The sequence below is a fragment of the Pelecanus crispus genome, chromosome 2, assembly GCF_030463565.1.
Source record: "Pelecanus crispus isolate bPelCri1 chromosome 2, bPelCri1.pri, whole genome shotgun sequence".
In the NCBI taxonomy this organism is placed as follows: domain Eukaryota; kingdom Metazoa; phylum Chordata; class Aves; order Pelecaniformes; family Pelecanidae; genus Pelecanus; species Pelecanus crispus.
The window spans coordinates 48,628,866-48,646,533 of NC_134644.1; the positions used below are offsets into that span (position 1 = coordinate 48,628,866).

Below are 17,668 nucleotides of genomic sequence, written 5' to 3' on the forward strand. Positions count from 1 at the left end.
AGGACAATGCTTATGTATTTTTTTGACTGCTACTAGCACAGTATATTTTGCAATTATGTGTTTCTAACAAACCCTTTAGAAGTACCATTGTGGGAGTTCAGTGGTGTGTATCTTAAGTCTCAAATGAAAGAGGCTCACTTTAGAAATATTTATTTCCCCTTTGACTTTCAGCTTGGCAAATTCAACATGGTATAAAAGAGAGATTGGGTTTGGTTTTCTCTCATTAACTGTTACCGCTGCTAAGAAGTCTGCAGCTCATGCTAAGCTGATAGTTTCCCTGTACATCTTTGTCAGTATGAAATGATATACTGTGACTTTCTTATCGCTTCAAAATAGGATCATAGCTGAAATTAGTTCCAACAGCCATGTACACAAATTCCTCAAAGTACTAGAGGTCTGGCCTTGCAAACAAAAATACTGATCTTTTCTCACCCTTACTGAAATAAAAATGTACACAGATGACAGGCAGTAGAAACCTTCCATTCTACTGTAGACTTTCAATATCCCCAAGTCATGGCAGACATTAAATAAAAAGTATAAAAATGTGTAATGCAATCAGCCCTTGGCTTTCATTGGTTTGGTTTGTTTTTTTTTTTCCCTGTGGCTAGTAAAATATATGAGCGATTAGTTGAGATGAAGATAACACTACTGTAATCTTTTTTTTTTTTTTTTTTTTTTTAGGGGAGTAAAGGACCAAACGGACAAGCCTTATTTTCCGTACGTATCTCTAGCACACTCCACGTTACAACCACACACAATGCACATCTCATTGGGTAGTCAGGTGCCCATGTGTGTCTTTTCTGTTCTTGTCCACAGCCATGTGGACTCATCGACTACGTCCGCAAACACAGCCGTAAGTGTTCAATCTTGGTTTGATATTGTAAGCCTGAGTATCACCACTTGCTTTCTTCCCTGTCTTATTAATATCACGTTAGTTCTGTGTTCAGCGTGCCTGTGGACTTATGGTCTTAGCAGGCAGGTGCTCGAAAAATGAAGTTAGGGCTCAGAATGCAAAAATTTTTCTTTGGTTGTTTAGAATAATTTCTATTGCCAAAGTTACTGTAATACAATTTCTTAGAAATGTTAAGTGTCTTGGTATCCAGTGGTTCCAGTTACCATGAAGTAAGTTTGCATCAGTTTTCTCTAGTCTGTCTGTCCTAATTCCTTCGAAAGTGACCGTGCCAAGTAGTGGGAGTTTCTACAGCTGATGGCACATTTATATCTCTAAACTCTGGTGGAAACCCCTCCATGAGAATATTTGGTCTTGAGCAGGGCCAGGTCCTACTTGTCCTTTTACTCCATTCTCCAGTAAAACCAAAGGGAGTTTTGCAAGCATACCTAGCAGCGGAAGACAGTAACGCATGCGTCGTAAGTCGCTGAGAGTCTTAAAATCTGTACAACTATGGAAACTAAATTCAGTGTACGTTCCACCAGTGATTTCAGCTTTTATTTTTAAAACTCTTGAGATGCAAAATGTTTCAATTAAACTTTCTTTTTCTCTTTCTTCAGCCTGCTGGGATGGTGAGTACTGCTTACTCCTATGTTACTGTTACTAGACAGGCAGAATGGTGGTGTTCATTTGTCAAACTGACCTAGCAGAGGTCTCATATAAGCTGTGAACTACTTTGCCTTTGTAGTCTTAGGCTCCACTCAACCAAACCTTCCGAGCTGTGAGTTCCCTTCATAGGGGTTAAATCTGACGTGGAGAGTCAGATGTTTACTGAACTGGAGCTTTAGTTTGTTAATCCATGTTTAGGATGGGATATATCCCCTCTTAACTGAGCTATCTAAAATGCAAGTGTTTAGTCACCAGATGCTTCCTCTGCAGTTTGTCTCTCTCCACTAACGACTCCATGAGACTAAACATGTCAATATTCATAGCTGTGGTAGGTGTTCTTAATTAAAACCATCAGATAGTATTTGGCCATCACTAGCTCAGTTTCAAGTGTCACGTGTCTGTGATTGGCTCTACCGAGCCTGAGCGAACTGGGGCTTCGTAGTTTCTATCTAGCTCTGAGGTATGCACGCTGTAACACAGACATTTCTCCTAGCATGCACACATGCTCTTGCCATGTACAGAAGTTCTACTCCCATTCTGCAGGTGGAGCAGCATGGCATAGAAATGCTAAGCCTAGGAAGTCTGCGGAGAGCAGAGTTACACTCTCGGAAGCCCTAGAACAGATCTGCTGAGCCATCTAGCACATCTGCTTCTTCCTTCCTCCGAAAAGAAATGTTTTTTACTTCTCTTACTTACCTTCTACTTTTTGACATTTTCAACATTTTCCTATCCCCTTACGTTGCTGTTCTGTAAAACTGCTCAAAAGCTCAGATTTGTTTACTTGTGGTAAATTTCTCCTGGATATGCCTGACTGCTCTGCGTTGCAAAATCAAGGCATACCCCTCTTGTTTAACGCCAATAGTGGTGATTATCTTAACCACTACTGCATGTATGACCCGCATTTCCATTCCCTGAAGAGTAGGTGTGATACTAAGCAGCTGAAGATTCTCCCCACAGTAACATGGTGCTTGACGTCCCTGCCCCTGCTTTATACCCAGTGCATGTGCTGGCATGCATTTGGATGGTACAATGTGCTGTGAACTGTTCATGTGAAGGGAGGTAGGAGAAACTGAACTGGAAAAGAGCATTTTAAACTCAATGCAGTTCCTTCAAATCTTTTCTATATCACAGACTTCTATTTGCAGTAAAGGTTCACAGGCCGCCTTAGTGCCTCGTATCATTTTGTTTCAGCAGTATTTGATTTAACCCCCATTGGTAAGAGTATTGTTTGCAATAGCAAACTAGCATGAGTTCCTCCTTTGTAATTTTCCCCTCTTATCTATGTGGTGGTGTTCAGTTCCTGTGCATGTTCTTTTTTGTTGTTTCTTTCTACTTGTCCCTGAGAGATATAGCTAGCGTTATCCTTCTCTGACCCTTCATAATTCTAATTATCTTGCAGCTTCAGCACTGCAGAATAATTTTCTTCCGCGTCCCTTCTCTGACCTTCTTTTCTGTTCTTAACTTCACTCCCACCAGTTCCTCCACTGCTTTACACTGAGCTGCCACATAGTTTTATCACACCTATTAGTTTAAAACTTTCTTCTCTTTACTTGTTCGGATTTCACTACTGCTCTCCTTTGGTTTGCTTTGGGTTTTTTTCTTCCTCGCTAGCCTCTTTCCATTAGGCTCAACGTCCCTCAGTGCTTGGTGCGTTCCATGCCCAAATGTTTCTGATACCAGTTATGTATAGGAAATGGTAGTGGAATTTTTGTCCTACACCAAAGTTGGCTGGACTAGTGAGTCAGTCATCTCCTCCCTTCATGACTGCTAGATAAATGGTCTTGTTATTACTGTAGTTATGGTACCTGCTATAGCCTGTGGGGTATGAATTGCATTTTTCTTTATGCTGCAGCAGCTTGTTTTCTTTAGCACATTTTCTGCTTTTAGATGTAATATCATGGCTGCTGTCATTGCAAGATGAAATGTGTTTTACTCCAGCAGTGTCACCATGCATTATCAAATCTTAACAGTGCTCCTAAGAATAATGTAGTAATAATAGCATCTAATCAGTATCTGTGCCGCACGGCAGTACCTGAGTTAGTGTAGGCCCACGCTGTGCCCAAGAGGAGCTTTAAAAGGGAATACTGTGCACTGGAAATACAGGATACTTCTACGCAACCCAATGCAGACTGTTGCAAGCCCGCTCTGAGGTTGGTAGCGTAAGGTCTGCCTTACGCAGGCACACCCAGCAAGGCGGGGACAGACTGCAGCAGACTTGCATCCCACTGGTTCAGGGTGCGGGTGAATGGGGAGCCTGTCAGAATTTGGGCAAAACCCAAGATCATTTCTACTCCGGGCCCTCTTGTCGTCCTGCTTGGGTGATGCTGGAAAAGCCACTTTTACTCTCTGTGCTGCAGCTTCTCCACCTGTAAAATAGTGCTGATATCAGTTAGCACTATTTTTCAAAGATCTTTGTAAAACCTCTTCATAAGAACGAGCAATTTGTACTCTTCTATGCCTCACTTCAGTGTAAGTTGGGCAGATTTTTGTCTGGCTCCCTCTTTTTCTTTGTGCATGTATCAAGTGCAGGATGTCGTTTAGCAATATCTCATTTTATGTATGCCTTTTATGCACATTACTTTCCGGGTCCGAGATGCAAGGGAACAAAATGATTTGGGGGTGGTTTTTGTTCTTTTTTTCCTAGGAAAACTGAAATGCCCAGTATATCCAACAGAACTGGTGTTTGCCTTGGACACCTCTAGGACACTCACTCCTGAGACATTTGAACTAATGAGAGAGATTATAATAGCGATAGTGAGTGATGCCAGAATCCGAGACAGCAACTGCCCAGTGGGAGCCAGAGTCGCTGTTGTTTCCTACAACTCGGTTACCCACCACCTGATCCGCTTCTCAGAGTTCCACAACAAGAATAAGTTACTAAACGCACTAAAAAATATTTCTTACCAGCGATCCTCCAGTGAACGGGACACTGGAAGTGCGATGAGATTCATTGCCAGGAACATTTTCAAGAGAACTCTACAAGGTCCTAATGTGAGAAAAATAGCTGTGATTTTCAGCCATGGACCAGCTGCAGATGCATCTTCTGTTAAACAAGCTGTCCTGGAGATGAGTGCAGAGGAAGTTCTTCCAGTAGTTATTGCTTTTGAAAACACACCCCATATCTCCCAAGCTTTCCTGGTAAGAAATTTACTAAACTTTTCTTCTTTATGCTCAGTAATGTTAGTTTAAAACAAAAAAATTAAATGTCATGCTTATCCCACATGTAATGCTCTTGAGCATAGCAACTCACCTGTATAAAAAATTTGATCCAAATTCTGCACTCCGGTAGCTGTCAGGTAATCTTTAGTGATGCTAATGAAAGGTGTGGAAATACTGGAGATTTTATAAGAATACCTTAGCAGACCATGACAATGATAACGTGTGCAGACCATAAAATACATGGGTTACTTTATAGAGGAGAGATTTCATGGTCAATAACTTTCTGATTGAAGCATCTTTTACAACTCTAATACTTTGGAGCTATTCCCATCTGCTTATAATCCTATGAAGCAGATCATGGAACAGCAGGTTCTCAGCTCTCTAGATGGTTCACTCTAAAATAGTAAAGACTCACAGAATGTGTTTAGTAGAAAAACCTTCAATGTACCAGCAAGCCTTGTACAGTAAATGGCTAGGTGTAAATTCCTTGTTTTATCAGTTGGCAGTGAAGCTACCAAAAGAGGTGGAATTATGGAAAATGCTTCTAATGCATAATAAATTATTAAGAGTTAACCCCCCTTCTTGTTCTTTGTACTAGCATTTCCATAGCTTTAATGTATATGAAATACGTGTAGCAATGAATAGAAAGAAAAAAATCAAAGAACTAAAATATTGAATGCTAGGTAAAAAACACTACTAATGTCTGATATTAGCATGTTTGCATGCTAAGTGTTTTCAGGAACTAAGCACAGGAATAGTTAAGATAGCAAGAACTATCTATGGTTTTCCTGTTGTCTGGACTTCAGGAGTCAACTCTTGTGAGGATAAAAATGTATTGTTTTAACACTGGAGATTTCTGAAGAAGTCAATTCTTCCAGTGCACCTGGAGCATGCTCCATGCCTCCTTCTTGTGGCCCTGTTACTAGATGTAAATGATGTTCATCAAGGTGATAAATGCAACATTAATAAAGGACATCCACTTCTGCTGCCAAGGATACTAGAGATTCTAAAAACAATTTCTCAGATTAAACGTCAGGCTTTGTTTTCTAGGCGAGTGTGATTTGAGAGCTTTTACTGAGGTTCCTTTTCATCATCCTTTTGGAATTCTTTTTCTGAGAAACAAATGCAATGTGAGTAGTAAAAGATTGTGGTTATGTCTCCCAAGGTCTGTATGTTGTGCTTTCCTGGCAAAGTATTTCAGAAGCTCTCTTCTTTTCAGTGGCAAATGGTTCATGCGCTAGAATTTGTTTTTCTATGAAATAGCGTTGAAATGAGGTTGCTGGCTTTATCTCAGAGAGTGCTTATTTTTTAATTTGTCTCACTTTCTTACCTAGCATCAATGTAACTAAAGATTCTTCTCTGCCTATTCCATTATCTCTTTGCTTCCAAGTTCTTTCCTCATTGTAAAACAATTGCCCTGACAGCCACATCTATGAATGAAATGAGATCACATACTTGGAGATATAAAGTTAGGAGTAGACTTGTGTTTGTGGATTGGATTTTCAGTATCCTAGAATATGGCAGACATTGGCTGGAGTTTTGTCACAGAAATATCAATGGCAGTTCAAGGTGTGTACTCTTTCTGGTGTTTATCATGGAGGTGCCCTAAAACCACTGAAATGTCTGTGGGAACATTATGGGTCCATGTGTTTGGAACTCTGTGAGAGTAGAAGGAGTAATTTCCTAAAACCTTGCGTTAGCAGCACGGTAGTGTCTTGCTAAAGACCCTTAGGTGGATGTTTAAATACAAAATGTATAAAATAGGCCAGCTTTAGTGATGTATAGGGATGTGCATCTCAAAGGTACATCTCAGTCCAGCATCATCTTTCTATCACTTATGAAGGTGTTCATGATCAAGAATGGTACTAAATCCTTTCCTCCCTTCTTCTTTCATGGGTTTCTGGGAAGTTATAGGTATGAGGTATCATTCTGAAAAAACTTTTATGAGGGCACTCTGTCTCAAGGCTTGAGACCTGTGAGGCAGTGCATCTGACACAATTTATGCACCATTTTCACAAAGGAGAAACTGTGAAACAGCATGAGCGTAGGAAGTCTTTGGAGCTGGAAGACATAGTTCAGCTGAGTAGCCTGGCTACTTAGTTGGGTGTTGTGGCCTACATTGCAAATCTCTCCTATCCATTGGTCCAAAATCAATTATTAGAGTTATGTTATTAAGGTAGATGGCCCTTATCACTGTTGACTTCAAAATCCTCAAGCCAAGTGTTTCTCTTGCAAAGTATGAGGTGAATCAATGGTGCCCACAGAGCAGCTAATGAAAATTCAAAACCTGTTCTAAGGCGGTTTCTGCCTTTTTCTTATATTTTAAGTAATAAATCTCAAAATTATTAGTAGTCACGTAGTTTTTAATAGGGCATTTTGTACAAGTGCTGCAGGTAAATTTATCCTCTAAAATAAATTGCTACATACTGCAAGTTCACTAAAGTATGGATTAATTTTTATTATTCTGCTGTTTAATTTCAGAAAGAATGCTATACTCTGGTCACTTGCTGTAAAGAAAAAATGTTAGAATTTCATAACTGTAGCACTTCATTTAATACTGCCAAGTGGTCCTACAGGGAAATGTGATTTGTGTATTATAAATGTCCTAGAAAATAATGTAATTTTATTTTAGACAGAAAGGTTCAAATTCAATGACATATACTTGGCATTAAAGAATATGTTATGGAGTGAGGGTGTATTTCTATGGAATAATGTAAAAAAGATTGTGCAGTAACTATAAATTTTGTGTTGAGAGATTATTTTTCTGTCTGATGAGGAATGAGAGAAAGAATATATGAAAAAAGAATTGTGAGCAAGGCATGGAAGATTTTTACATTAAGAAAATGGAGCTATTGATTTAGATTATGTTAATGTTCACCAAAAATAATACATGACCTTGCAGAAATTATAATACTGCTACATAGGAAGGATTTTTATGAATTTAAAGGATGTATTTCTTCCTTTCTTCCCTACCTTATAAAGTAAAGCTGTTGTTTTAGAATTGATTAGGTTATGTTTCTCTAACATGCAGTTGAAACTCATGGAGCAATGTCCAAGATTATTTTAGCCTGTTAGGTTTTTATTCTGACTTGCATAATTGAATAACATTATCTGGGAAAAAGACTTCCATGTCATGCATAGTCTATTAAAAGACTATATTAGGTACAGTGGGACTTGTGTGGATAAGAGCAAAGGGAGACTGTGTTTCTCATTAAGACTGAATTACTTAGTCCCATTCCTGTGGTTTCTATTGTGGATGAGTTATCTGAAATGGAAACCTCTTCCTTTTGCTGAAGTGTCATGCTCAGCTTGCAGGTTTACAGATCATAGAATCATAGAATAGTTTGGGTTGGAAGGAACCTTTAAAGGTCATCTAGCCCAACCCCCCTGCAGTGAGCAGGGACATCTTCAACTAGATCAGAGTGCTCAGAGCCCCATCTAACCTGACCTTGAATGTTTCCAGGGATGGGACATCTACCACCTCTCTGAGCAACCTGTTCCAGTGCTTCACCACCCTCACAAATCTGGAGAAGAGGAGGCTGAGGGGAGACCTTATCGCTCTGTACAACTACCTGAAAGGAGGTTGTAGCAAGGTGGGTGTTGGTCTCTTCTCCCAAGAGATAACGATAGTACAAGAGGAAATGGGCTGAAGCTGTGCCAGGGGAGGTTTAGATTGGATATTAGGAAAAATTTCTTCACAGAAAGTGTAGTCAAGCATTGGAACAGGATGCCCAGAGAGGTGGTGCAGTCCCCATCCCTGGAAGCATTCAAAAAATGGGTAGACGTGGCACTTTGTGACATGGTTTAGTGGGCATGGTGGTGTTGGGTTGAGCCAGGAGGCATGAGGTTGCTACTCTCCCCTTAATTGGTTTAGTGGTGGACTTGGTAATGTTAGCTTAATGGTTGGACTGGATGATCTTAAAGGTCTTTTCCAACCTAAACGATTCTATGATTCTAGTAATTTCATGTTTCCTGGCTTGGTGGCTGGATTATTTTTTAATGAAAGTAAAAACTAGGAATCATTAAGGTTGGAAAGGATCTCTAAGATCATCAATCCAACCATCAACCCAACACCACCATGTCCACTAAACCATGTCACAAAGTGCCACGTCTACCCATTTTTTGAATGCTTCCAGGGATGGGGACTGCACCACCTCTCTGGGCATCCTGTTCCAATGCTTGACTACACTTTCTGTGAAGAAATTTTTCCTAATATCCAATCTAAACCTCCCCTGGCACAGCTTCAGCCCATTTCCTCTTGTACTATCGTTATCTCTTGGGAGAAGAGACCAACACCCACCTTGCTACAACCTCCTTTCAGGTAGTTGTACAGAGCGATAAGGTCTCCCCTCAGCCTCCTCTTCTCTAGGCTAAACAACCCCAGTTCCCTCAGCCGCTCCTCATAAGACTTGTGCTCTCCACCCTTCACCAATTTTGTTGCCCTTCTCCGGACATGCTCCAGCACCTCAATGTCTTTCTTGTACTGAGGGACCCAAAACTGGACACAGTATTCCAGGTGCAGCCTCACCAGTACCGAGTACAGGGGGACAATCACTTCCCTGCTCCTGCTGGCCACACTATTCCTGATACAAGCCAGGATGCTGTTGGCTTCCTTGGCCGCCTGGGCACACTGCTGGCTCATGTTCAGCTGTTGGCTGCTGACCAACACCCCCAGGTCCTTTTCCACCGGGGAGCTTTCCAGCGATGCTTCCCCAGGCCTGTAGCATTGCATGGGGTTGTTGTGATCCAAGTGCAGGACCCGGCACTTGGCCTTGTTGAACCTCATACAGTTGGCCTCAGCCCATTGATCCAGCCTGTCCAGGTCCCTCTGCAGGGCCATCCTACCCTCCAGCAGATCGACACTCCCACCCAACTTGGTGTCATCTGCAGACTTACTGAGGGCGCACTCGATGCCCTCATCCAGATTGTTGATAAAGATGTTAAACAAGACTGGCCCCAAAACAGAGTCCTGGGGAACACCGCTCGTGACTGGTCACCAGCTGGATTTAACTCCACTCACCACAACTCTCTGGGCTCGGCCACCCAGCCATTTTTTTACCCAGCAAAGAGTATGCCTGTCCAAGCCATGAGCTGCCAGCTTCCTTAGGAGAATGCTGTGGGAGATGGTGTCAAAGGCTTTACAGAAGTCTAGGTAGATGATGTCCACAGCCTTTCCTTCATCCACTGGGCGGGTCACCAGGTCATAGAAGGAGATCAGGTTGGTCAAGCAGGACCTGCCTTTCATGAACCCATGCTGGCTGGGCCTGATCCCCTGGTTGACATGCACATGCCTGTTGAGCGCACTCAATATGAACTGCTCCATAATCTTCCCCAGCACCGAGGTGAGGCTGACAGGCCTGTAATTCCCCAGATCCTCTTTCTGGCCCTTCTTGTAGGTGGGCATCACATTGGCAAGCCTCCAGTCATCAGGGACCTCCCCTGTTAACCAGGACTGCTGATATATAATATCTAATAATATAAAATATTATATTTATATATATTATATATATAATATATAATAATGTATGGAAACAGTCCATATGTATAAATATATATCTAAACACATGTATGGATGTTTATGAAATGTGTAAGATTTTTGTCAATAACATGATTTGATTTCCCTCTGTGTCCATCAGAGCTTTTAAAAATATTTTAAGAAGAAACAGCTATATTCAAATCCAAGTGTTGAAGTAATATTTTAAAGCAGACAAGAAAGCTGATATCAGAAACCTTTGGTAGTGTTTTAGATAGTCCCAATTTTGCAAGGGATTGCTGCATGTCTGAGACACAGCCATCAACTCAGATGGCTTAGATTTCTGTAGATAATTTTTCTACCTGGAGCTTTTGCCAGACATTTTGACCATGTTAAATATTCTACATTTGAAAATCTTTGTCTGTCATGCATTTTATCACACTCTGAGAATGCAGAAATTCCACTGGCATCTGTCAACTGAGGATCTAGCATAGACACAAATGGATATAAAGTCTTTTGTTTGTTTCACAGTAACGCTAGAAAAATGGTTTTATCTCATTTAACGGCTTAATTAGGAACAAGTCTATATGAGAATACCACAACTGGGATATGTGCACTAATCGTCTGCAGTGCACACCACACCCCACCCCGCAATGGGTATTCTGGGCCAAGTTTGTGTACTAAATTTACACTTCATCAACAGCAAGAAATCATAGAGCACTTACTCAGCAGTACTTACCTTTATTTTTTGTTTCTAGATGGATGATTCTGGATTGTTTCAGGTGCTAAATGTTCGTGGTGGACAATATAATGAAGTGTTAAAAAGATTTCAGCTCTGCACTTTGTGCTATGGTAAGACCAATACAGTATTTTGAATTGTCATTAAAGGAGAAATACAGTCCTATGTAGACTTGCCTGGTGAAGAGCAGTGGGATAAGCAAATGAGCTGAGGCATTCCTCTGGCCTTACATAAGCCTAGCAAAATTATTTGGCCTTGTTTCTTATTAATGTGTTAAATTCCTAAAGTAGAATCTATTTCCAGGAAGCATTATTTACTGGCAACCTATCACCTCGATTGTCATGATTGCTAAATCCATTTCAAAGGAAAATACTTAAATTGGAAAAACATGTTTTTCCACCTTAAGCTTCATCAAATCTAGTGTTAAACATCTAGAGCCATTTCCTTACTCCTATCTTTCTGGGACCTTCTACCTAGGATAAGCACATGCTTTTTTTTCAAGGTATTTGAATCCTTGTCTGACCCGAATGCCTGGTTGAAAAGAATGCATTTACTTGAATTGCATCCTAAAAGCAAGTGTTAAATAAATGTAACAGAGCAAGGGTATCGGTGTCCTTCAGCTGTAAAACCCTGCATGACAAAGTTTATAGACATTTAAGAAGCTGTAGGAATGATAATATGAAACCAGTATCTTCCCAGACTGGTGAAGACATGTAATCGGGCTAGAGCCTACATCCTTCTCTCCTTCCTTTTCCTGATTGTTCAGAAAATAATTTCTGATCTTTCCATCACTATGTAAAGCTGGAGAGTACCCCTATGTATTCCTACTGGGACACACAGTGGTCAGGAAGACAGATTAAGTGTTAACAAGGAATATCTCATTTTGTGACTCAGCTAATGGTCAGACATTCATGGCATGTGAGGTCCCCTGACTTCTTTATGGTGAATCTGTGCAGTGCAGCAGCTATTAGCACACCTAACAGCTTGGGAGAAAGACTTGTTATTCTGCTGGAATCTGGACAGTCTACTTGTATGTTCTGAGTCTGAGTTGGATTTACTTTTCATGGAAAGTAGTTTGAAAAATTAGCAAATGTTTTTAAAGTCTTGACTGCAGTCATTTTGCAATTTTTGGAATATTGATCAACTTTGACTCCTGACCAGAGTCCTCAACAATTTGGTGAAGGTCACCAATATCACAAAGACTCTCTTTTGTGAAGAACATCATTGTGAAGATTGACCTTTGTGCTTTCTGCAATACTGGGAAAAATTGCAATTCTAAAAATGCCATTTTCTTTTCTTGACCCAAAGTTCCTTTTCAAAAAGCATTGATTTCTCCTCAGTGCCATAATATTTTAGGTTTCCTCAAAAAGCTTCCAGCAGTTTTATTAGTTAGTATTAAAACTTCTATTTAAATAGCGATGCAAATACATTCTGACATGTTGCCCAAACGATAAGAAGTTGCTACAGTTGGTGTGTGTAGTGATCTCCGCCATAACAAAAAAAAATTGAATCAAATACATACTGAAGTAAGCAGGAGAGTTTTTGGGGTTTATTGATTTTAATGGGAAGTAAGGGCCTAGTTTCACATTTTTTCTAAATCTTGGGTTTTTTTAAATGTGTCCAAAAATAAACAATTACAATGTAATTAATTCTATTCCTGTGATCTTTTTTTATTTCAGTGGGAAATTGCCTTGTAGAACCTGGTGCATAATTATGTGTTTTGAGTCGGCCTTTATTTTCCTAACATGCATTGAGGTCTTTCTAGTGGTTTTGTTCTTTTTTTTCTTTTTTTTTTTTAATTGGCCATTCTGATACTTTAGACCTGTGATGACATTCATTGTTACATATTTGCTTTTTGATTTGTCTAAAACAATGCTAATTAATTTAACATTCTTTTGCAGACAAATGTAAACCAGATGCTTTTTGTGAACGTCCCAGGCCCCGTTTACCAAGGGCATATGTGGATGCTGCATTCATTCTGGATAGTTCACGGAAAATGAGTGGTGCTGAATTTGAGCAAGTCAAAGACTTCATGAGCAAAGCAGTCACTGCATTCAACATTTCTTTGGATCCAAAAACATCTGTTGTAGGGGATAGAGTAGCTGTGGTGAGCCATGCACTACCAGATTTCAAAGCCGGCATAGGGAAGAAGCCAGTAAAGAAAGAATTCGACCTTACTACCTACAACAGTAAAGACCAAATGGCAAGATATATTAAAGAATCTCTTCAACAGCTGAATGGAGAGGCTGCTGTCGGCTATGCTATACAATGGACAATTGCTAACATTTTCTCAGGGGGTCCCAATCCAAGGCCACGCAAAGTTATCATCATTATATCTGCTGGAAAAACGAGCCAATGGGACAAAGGAACATTAAAAAAAAATTCCCTTCAAGCTAAGTGCCAAGGCTATGCACTGCTTGTAATTTCACTAGGAAAGTCCTATGACAGAAATGAACTGGAAGAGCTCGCAAGCACTCCTCTAGAGCAGCATTTCGTTCAGCTTGGCAGAATCCACAAGCCTGAACTTGACTATGTAATGAGGTTTCTGAAGCCATTCATATATTTCCTCAGGAGTAAGTTATCACATTACAGGTGGTGGTTTTTTTTTATTTCCCTGTGAATTTTCAGTATTCTGCAAAAGCACTGGATGGATAAGATTGGGGTATACTCATGAGTGTGCATTCCTGGGCAGGTTATATTCATTCTCCCTTCACAGAGGTCTTCAGCCTCATTCTTTGGGTAAAATCAGGGATTATATCCATCCTCCTTCATTCCAGGAGTGTTTATTTTGGTGACTGACATCTATAGGGCCTGTTGTTTGCCATCAGTTTTACAAAGAGTTTAGCCAAGAACAGCTGATGGAATGGATATATGGCTCTGATGCTGAAAGAAGCACTGCTAAGATTGCCATTGCCATGGAGCACAGCTGCTTTTTCTTTGCCTAGAAATTTCCCTGATTTTGAGAAATAAATATTTGGTTGTAAAAATGTTCTTTTCAAAAGCACAGACACCACCAACTTGCTTGTGCAGAACACCCTCGCCATCAGACAGTTAAGGTTTTCCATTGCCTTTAGATTCTAATAGCACTGAGACCTGTGGCTTCTAATAGGATAGAAACTCCTCAGTGCAGTTCTTTGAGCGACTTTGTCCTGATCATATATTGTATGTTCACCAAGGAAAACATATAGCTAGAGCGGAAAATCAGCCATCATCAGTGTTGTTTAAATACAGGCCAGTGGAGAATGCAAATGGAACTGAGTTCAGAATTCATTTTATAATGTGTATGTGGAAATCCTGCTGCACTGCTGGGAGTTAGAAGAAAAAATTGAAAGTGGGGCTAGATGCTCTATACTGGAGTAAAACACTGACAAGTGCTCTCCTCCCATTAAAGATCAAGTCCAGCCGACCTTCAGTGGGATCTAGGTACTTCTGCCTCATCACTCAGCTTTGGAAGTCCAAGATCTAACTTTTTTGCTACTGTAAAAATATAAAATCTGTCTGTCAAATGAAAATAAGAACAGACTAATGATTGCCTGTATTCTTTACAAAGTGTGTTAAATTGTGAATATAGACCACATAAAAAGACATTGGATCTTATGTTATTCATAGACTTTGTTAGTGGCCTTTAGCTAAAAATTCAGAACAACTTACTAAGGAAATAAATAAATAAGTAATATAGTATAAATATAACCCTCACATTCATCTGAACTTAAGTTTATTTAGGTCCTTCATTTTTTCATTCAAGTTAATTGCGCTTTTTCGTATTGATGGGTGCAGAATCAGACCACCATAGCATTCATCTCTCTATATATAGTGTTTGTAGTATGTGTATAAAATTAATGAAGTCACTTGATTTGCAGCTATTCTTGGATAAAAAGCTAAGCTTTGCCAAAATCTTCTAAATCCCACAAAATTAATGGATTTTGTTACTGTCTTCTGAACAGGTGAGGACAACTACCCACCAGAAGAGCTCAAGGCAAAGTGTAGCAGACTTGACTTTCAGACAGAAACACCTGTGTAAGTCCATTACATAATTATTTGAATATCAGGGGGTTAATGGTGAATAAGATTTGCTTTTGGAGCACTCTCCTTCCTGGGTGTTTTCAACAAGTTTTTTGTTTGATTGTTTAAAAGTCAGCTTGATTAGCAAAGATAGAGTGGAACTGGACCATAATAAACACATTAGAAATCAGCAGCACACCATGTTATGTTTTAAAACAAGTCTAAAATTGTTGCACAAAGTGAATGATATCTCTTGTAATATTTTTGTGTTTTAAACTTACCTTTGTAGTCACACAAAAGTATACAGTGTGCCTTTCTGAAAATTTCCAAGTGCTGTAATATATTTTAATATTAAAAGGCTACTTTTTTGTTACATAAAGGCTTAAATCTAATGAGAAAAGAGAAATTAGACCTGAGGAAATCGGTCACTGATGGCAGCCATTTTTACGACTCCTCCTGCCAAGGGCATTGGATGGTTCTGAAACCAAATCAAAGTGCAAAGGGCTCACTTTCAATGCAGAGATTCCCTAGGGAACTGCCCAGTAGGACACACACCGGCAAAGTGCTGCAAAAGGACTGTGAGGCCAGTGTTCAGGTCAGCAAAGGAAACATGAAGGCAATATGAAACGTGACGACTCCAAGACACTGTCTTCAGAGTTACTTCCCTGAAGTGCAACTAAGGACAATGTGAAAGTTCCTGAAATTTTCCTGATTTGCATTACTACTGTATAGACTCTGTATAGAAGAGTATATATATTACTACTATATAGACCCTGTATATACTCTACTGTATGGAATCTGTTATGTAGGCAGGCACATTGTTAGCTTCTGTCTACTTGTTAGGGCAGCTTTAGCATAAGCCTGGGGAAGAATCTGAATTCTTGGATTAGAAAAAAAATGGTGATAGTAATGAGCAGAATCAAAGCTTTTGATACCCTTTCCTCCTACTCTCGGAGGAAAATAGCTAAAGCAGCTGGTCGAGAGTTCTTATTTCTGTTTTCTTATGTTTAGAAACACCATCTCTTATTTGCAGTCACCCTGTTCTGAGTATTCTCTAGCAGCAGTTCACATATACATTACCTTGGATCATGGTAGCAGTAGCATTGACTTGTAACAATCAACTTTGTTTCTTATTCTCACTGAAGTCTGTGTTTTCTTGAGAGCTAGGTATATATTCTTCTGCACTTCCCTGCACTGTGCAAAAACATTTCTAACCTTCACTCACATTTTTTTAACTATATATAGATCAGTTTTTAAGACTTAGTTTTTCAAGAGAAGTGACTGCAAACAGTCAGGAAAGAGAACATTGTTTCGATACCAAGAGAAAATATATATTTTTTTGTTCTGTGTATAAAGATGTTGCAGTTCTCCTAAATGGCATTTTGGCAGAGGGGTTTGGGGGGGTGGGGGATGGAGAACACTACACCAGGCAAAAATTTATTTTTTTCAGCCTATTAAATTGTAATTTCAGCCTGATTGTATTTCTGTTATAATTAGGTATTCAGTTCTGTCAACAGGCTTGAGCAATTTGCTCTAGAAATTCACTTCCCTTCTGATTTAGAAGGAGCTACCTGTGAATGTTTTATCACCACGCATCCTGATGGTGTCCTGTGTTTCTCTCTAGCTTTGAAACAGAAGAGATGTCTGCAGATGATGTCACCATAGAGGCTACTTCATTCACTCCTCCCTCGTACTCAAGAGGATTGTTGCAGGCTGATAGAAACTATATTCCTTTAAGAACAAGAGTTTTCACCAAGAAGAAACAAAAATGGAGTAACTAGAAATTTAAGGCACAATTTTCAGAAATGTGGAGCCCTTCAGCCCAACTGAAGACAGCGGGGCTGTGGGTGAAAGTAGAATCTATATTTGAAAGAAACAAGCAAGAAGGGAAAACAGTAACATTATTACACCAACTAGCCCTAGATGGATCCTAATTCATCCTTACAATACCAAGTGGAAGGAGGGGGATTTTTTCTCCAACCTTGCCCCTGCTTCAAGCTGATCTTTTCATTACTTTTCTCCTCTATTTGCAAGTGAATGATTCACATAAACATCTGTCCATTTTCTGACAGAACCCTCTCTAAGGGGGATGGAAATCCTGATGCTTTCTCTACTCACCTGCTGTCTCTTCCCAGCTAGCCTTTTAAAGCACAGAGTTGTGTTTTGGTTTCTCTCAGCTCCATGCTGTTTCCAAGATTTGAGTGAATACAAACTGAACTGCAGAGTAGGTATCAGAATAGTCAGTAGGTGCTTAGCTAAAAGGAGCAGACCTTGTCCTGGAAAAAGTCCTGCAAGTCATTCTTAACTCCTTCTTGAATTGAATTTCCTGAGAATGGGTTTTGGGGTTTTGCTATCAAATATTAAATCATGCTTCATAACTTTTTCCGGAATTCTTTCTAGCTTTCGTGCCCTTCCTGAGGTGTGAATACCAACCACAGATACCATGTTGTAAGAAGAAAATCATCAGTGCCATGAAGAGACGAAATGGCTTTCCCATGCAATTTTCTGCTATTCCTCATCCCTTAAGAATGCGTTAGCAATGTTTGCTGAAACCATGATGTGAGCATGGCTCTTTTGAAAACTGCTAGATGAGAAGTTATTTTTAGCAGTATCTGCTATGAAAAATGATGATGATGAATGCAGAGAGATACTTGGTCAGTGGGAGGCGAGAAGGCAGGAATTTCAGGTCTTTCAGAGGCAGATTTAGAGAGAGTATATCAGACTATATCAGATTAAT

The 17,668-nt window shown here is 39.8% G+C and overlaps 2 protein-coding genes across 2 annotated transcripts in view; both read left to right on the plus strand.

Moving 5' to 3' along the window:
- The window catches only part of COL6A6 (collagen type VI alpha 6 chain), a 41,354-nt gene extending 40,360 nt beyond the window's left edge, over positions 1 to 994 (plus strand). The window contains 3 exon segments of the mRNA XM_075705824.1: positions 682 to 717; positions 817 to 858; positions 860 to 994. Coding sequence (XP_075561939.1) covers positions 682 to 717; positions 817 to 858; positions 860 to 994 — 213 coding nt within the window.
- A 2,257-nt stretch (positions 995 to 3,251) lies between these two features.
- Positions 3,252 to 17,468, plus strand: LOC142592873 (collagen alpha-6(VI) chain-like). Its single transcript, XM_075705006.1, has 5 exons — positions 3,252 to 3,294; positions 4,203 to 4,696; positions 10,949 to 11,042; positions 12,831 to 13,502; positions 17,332 to 17,468. Exons 1-5 carry the CDS (start codon positions 3,252 to 3,254, stop codon positions 17,466 to 17,468), a joined length of 1,440 nt encoding a protein of 479 aa, XP_075561121.1.
- The last annotated feature ends 200 nt before the right edge of the window (positions 17,469 to 17,668 follow it).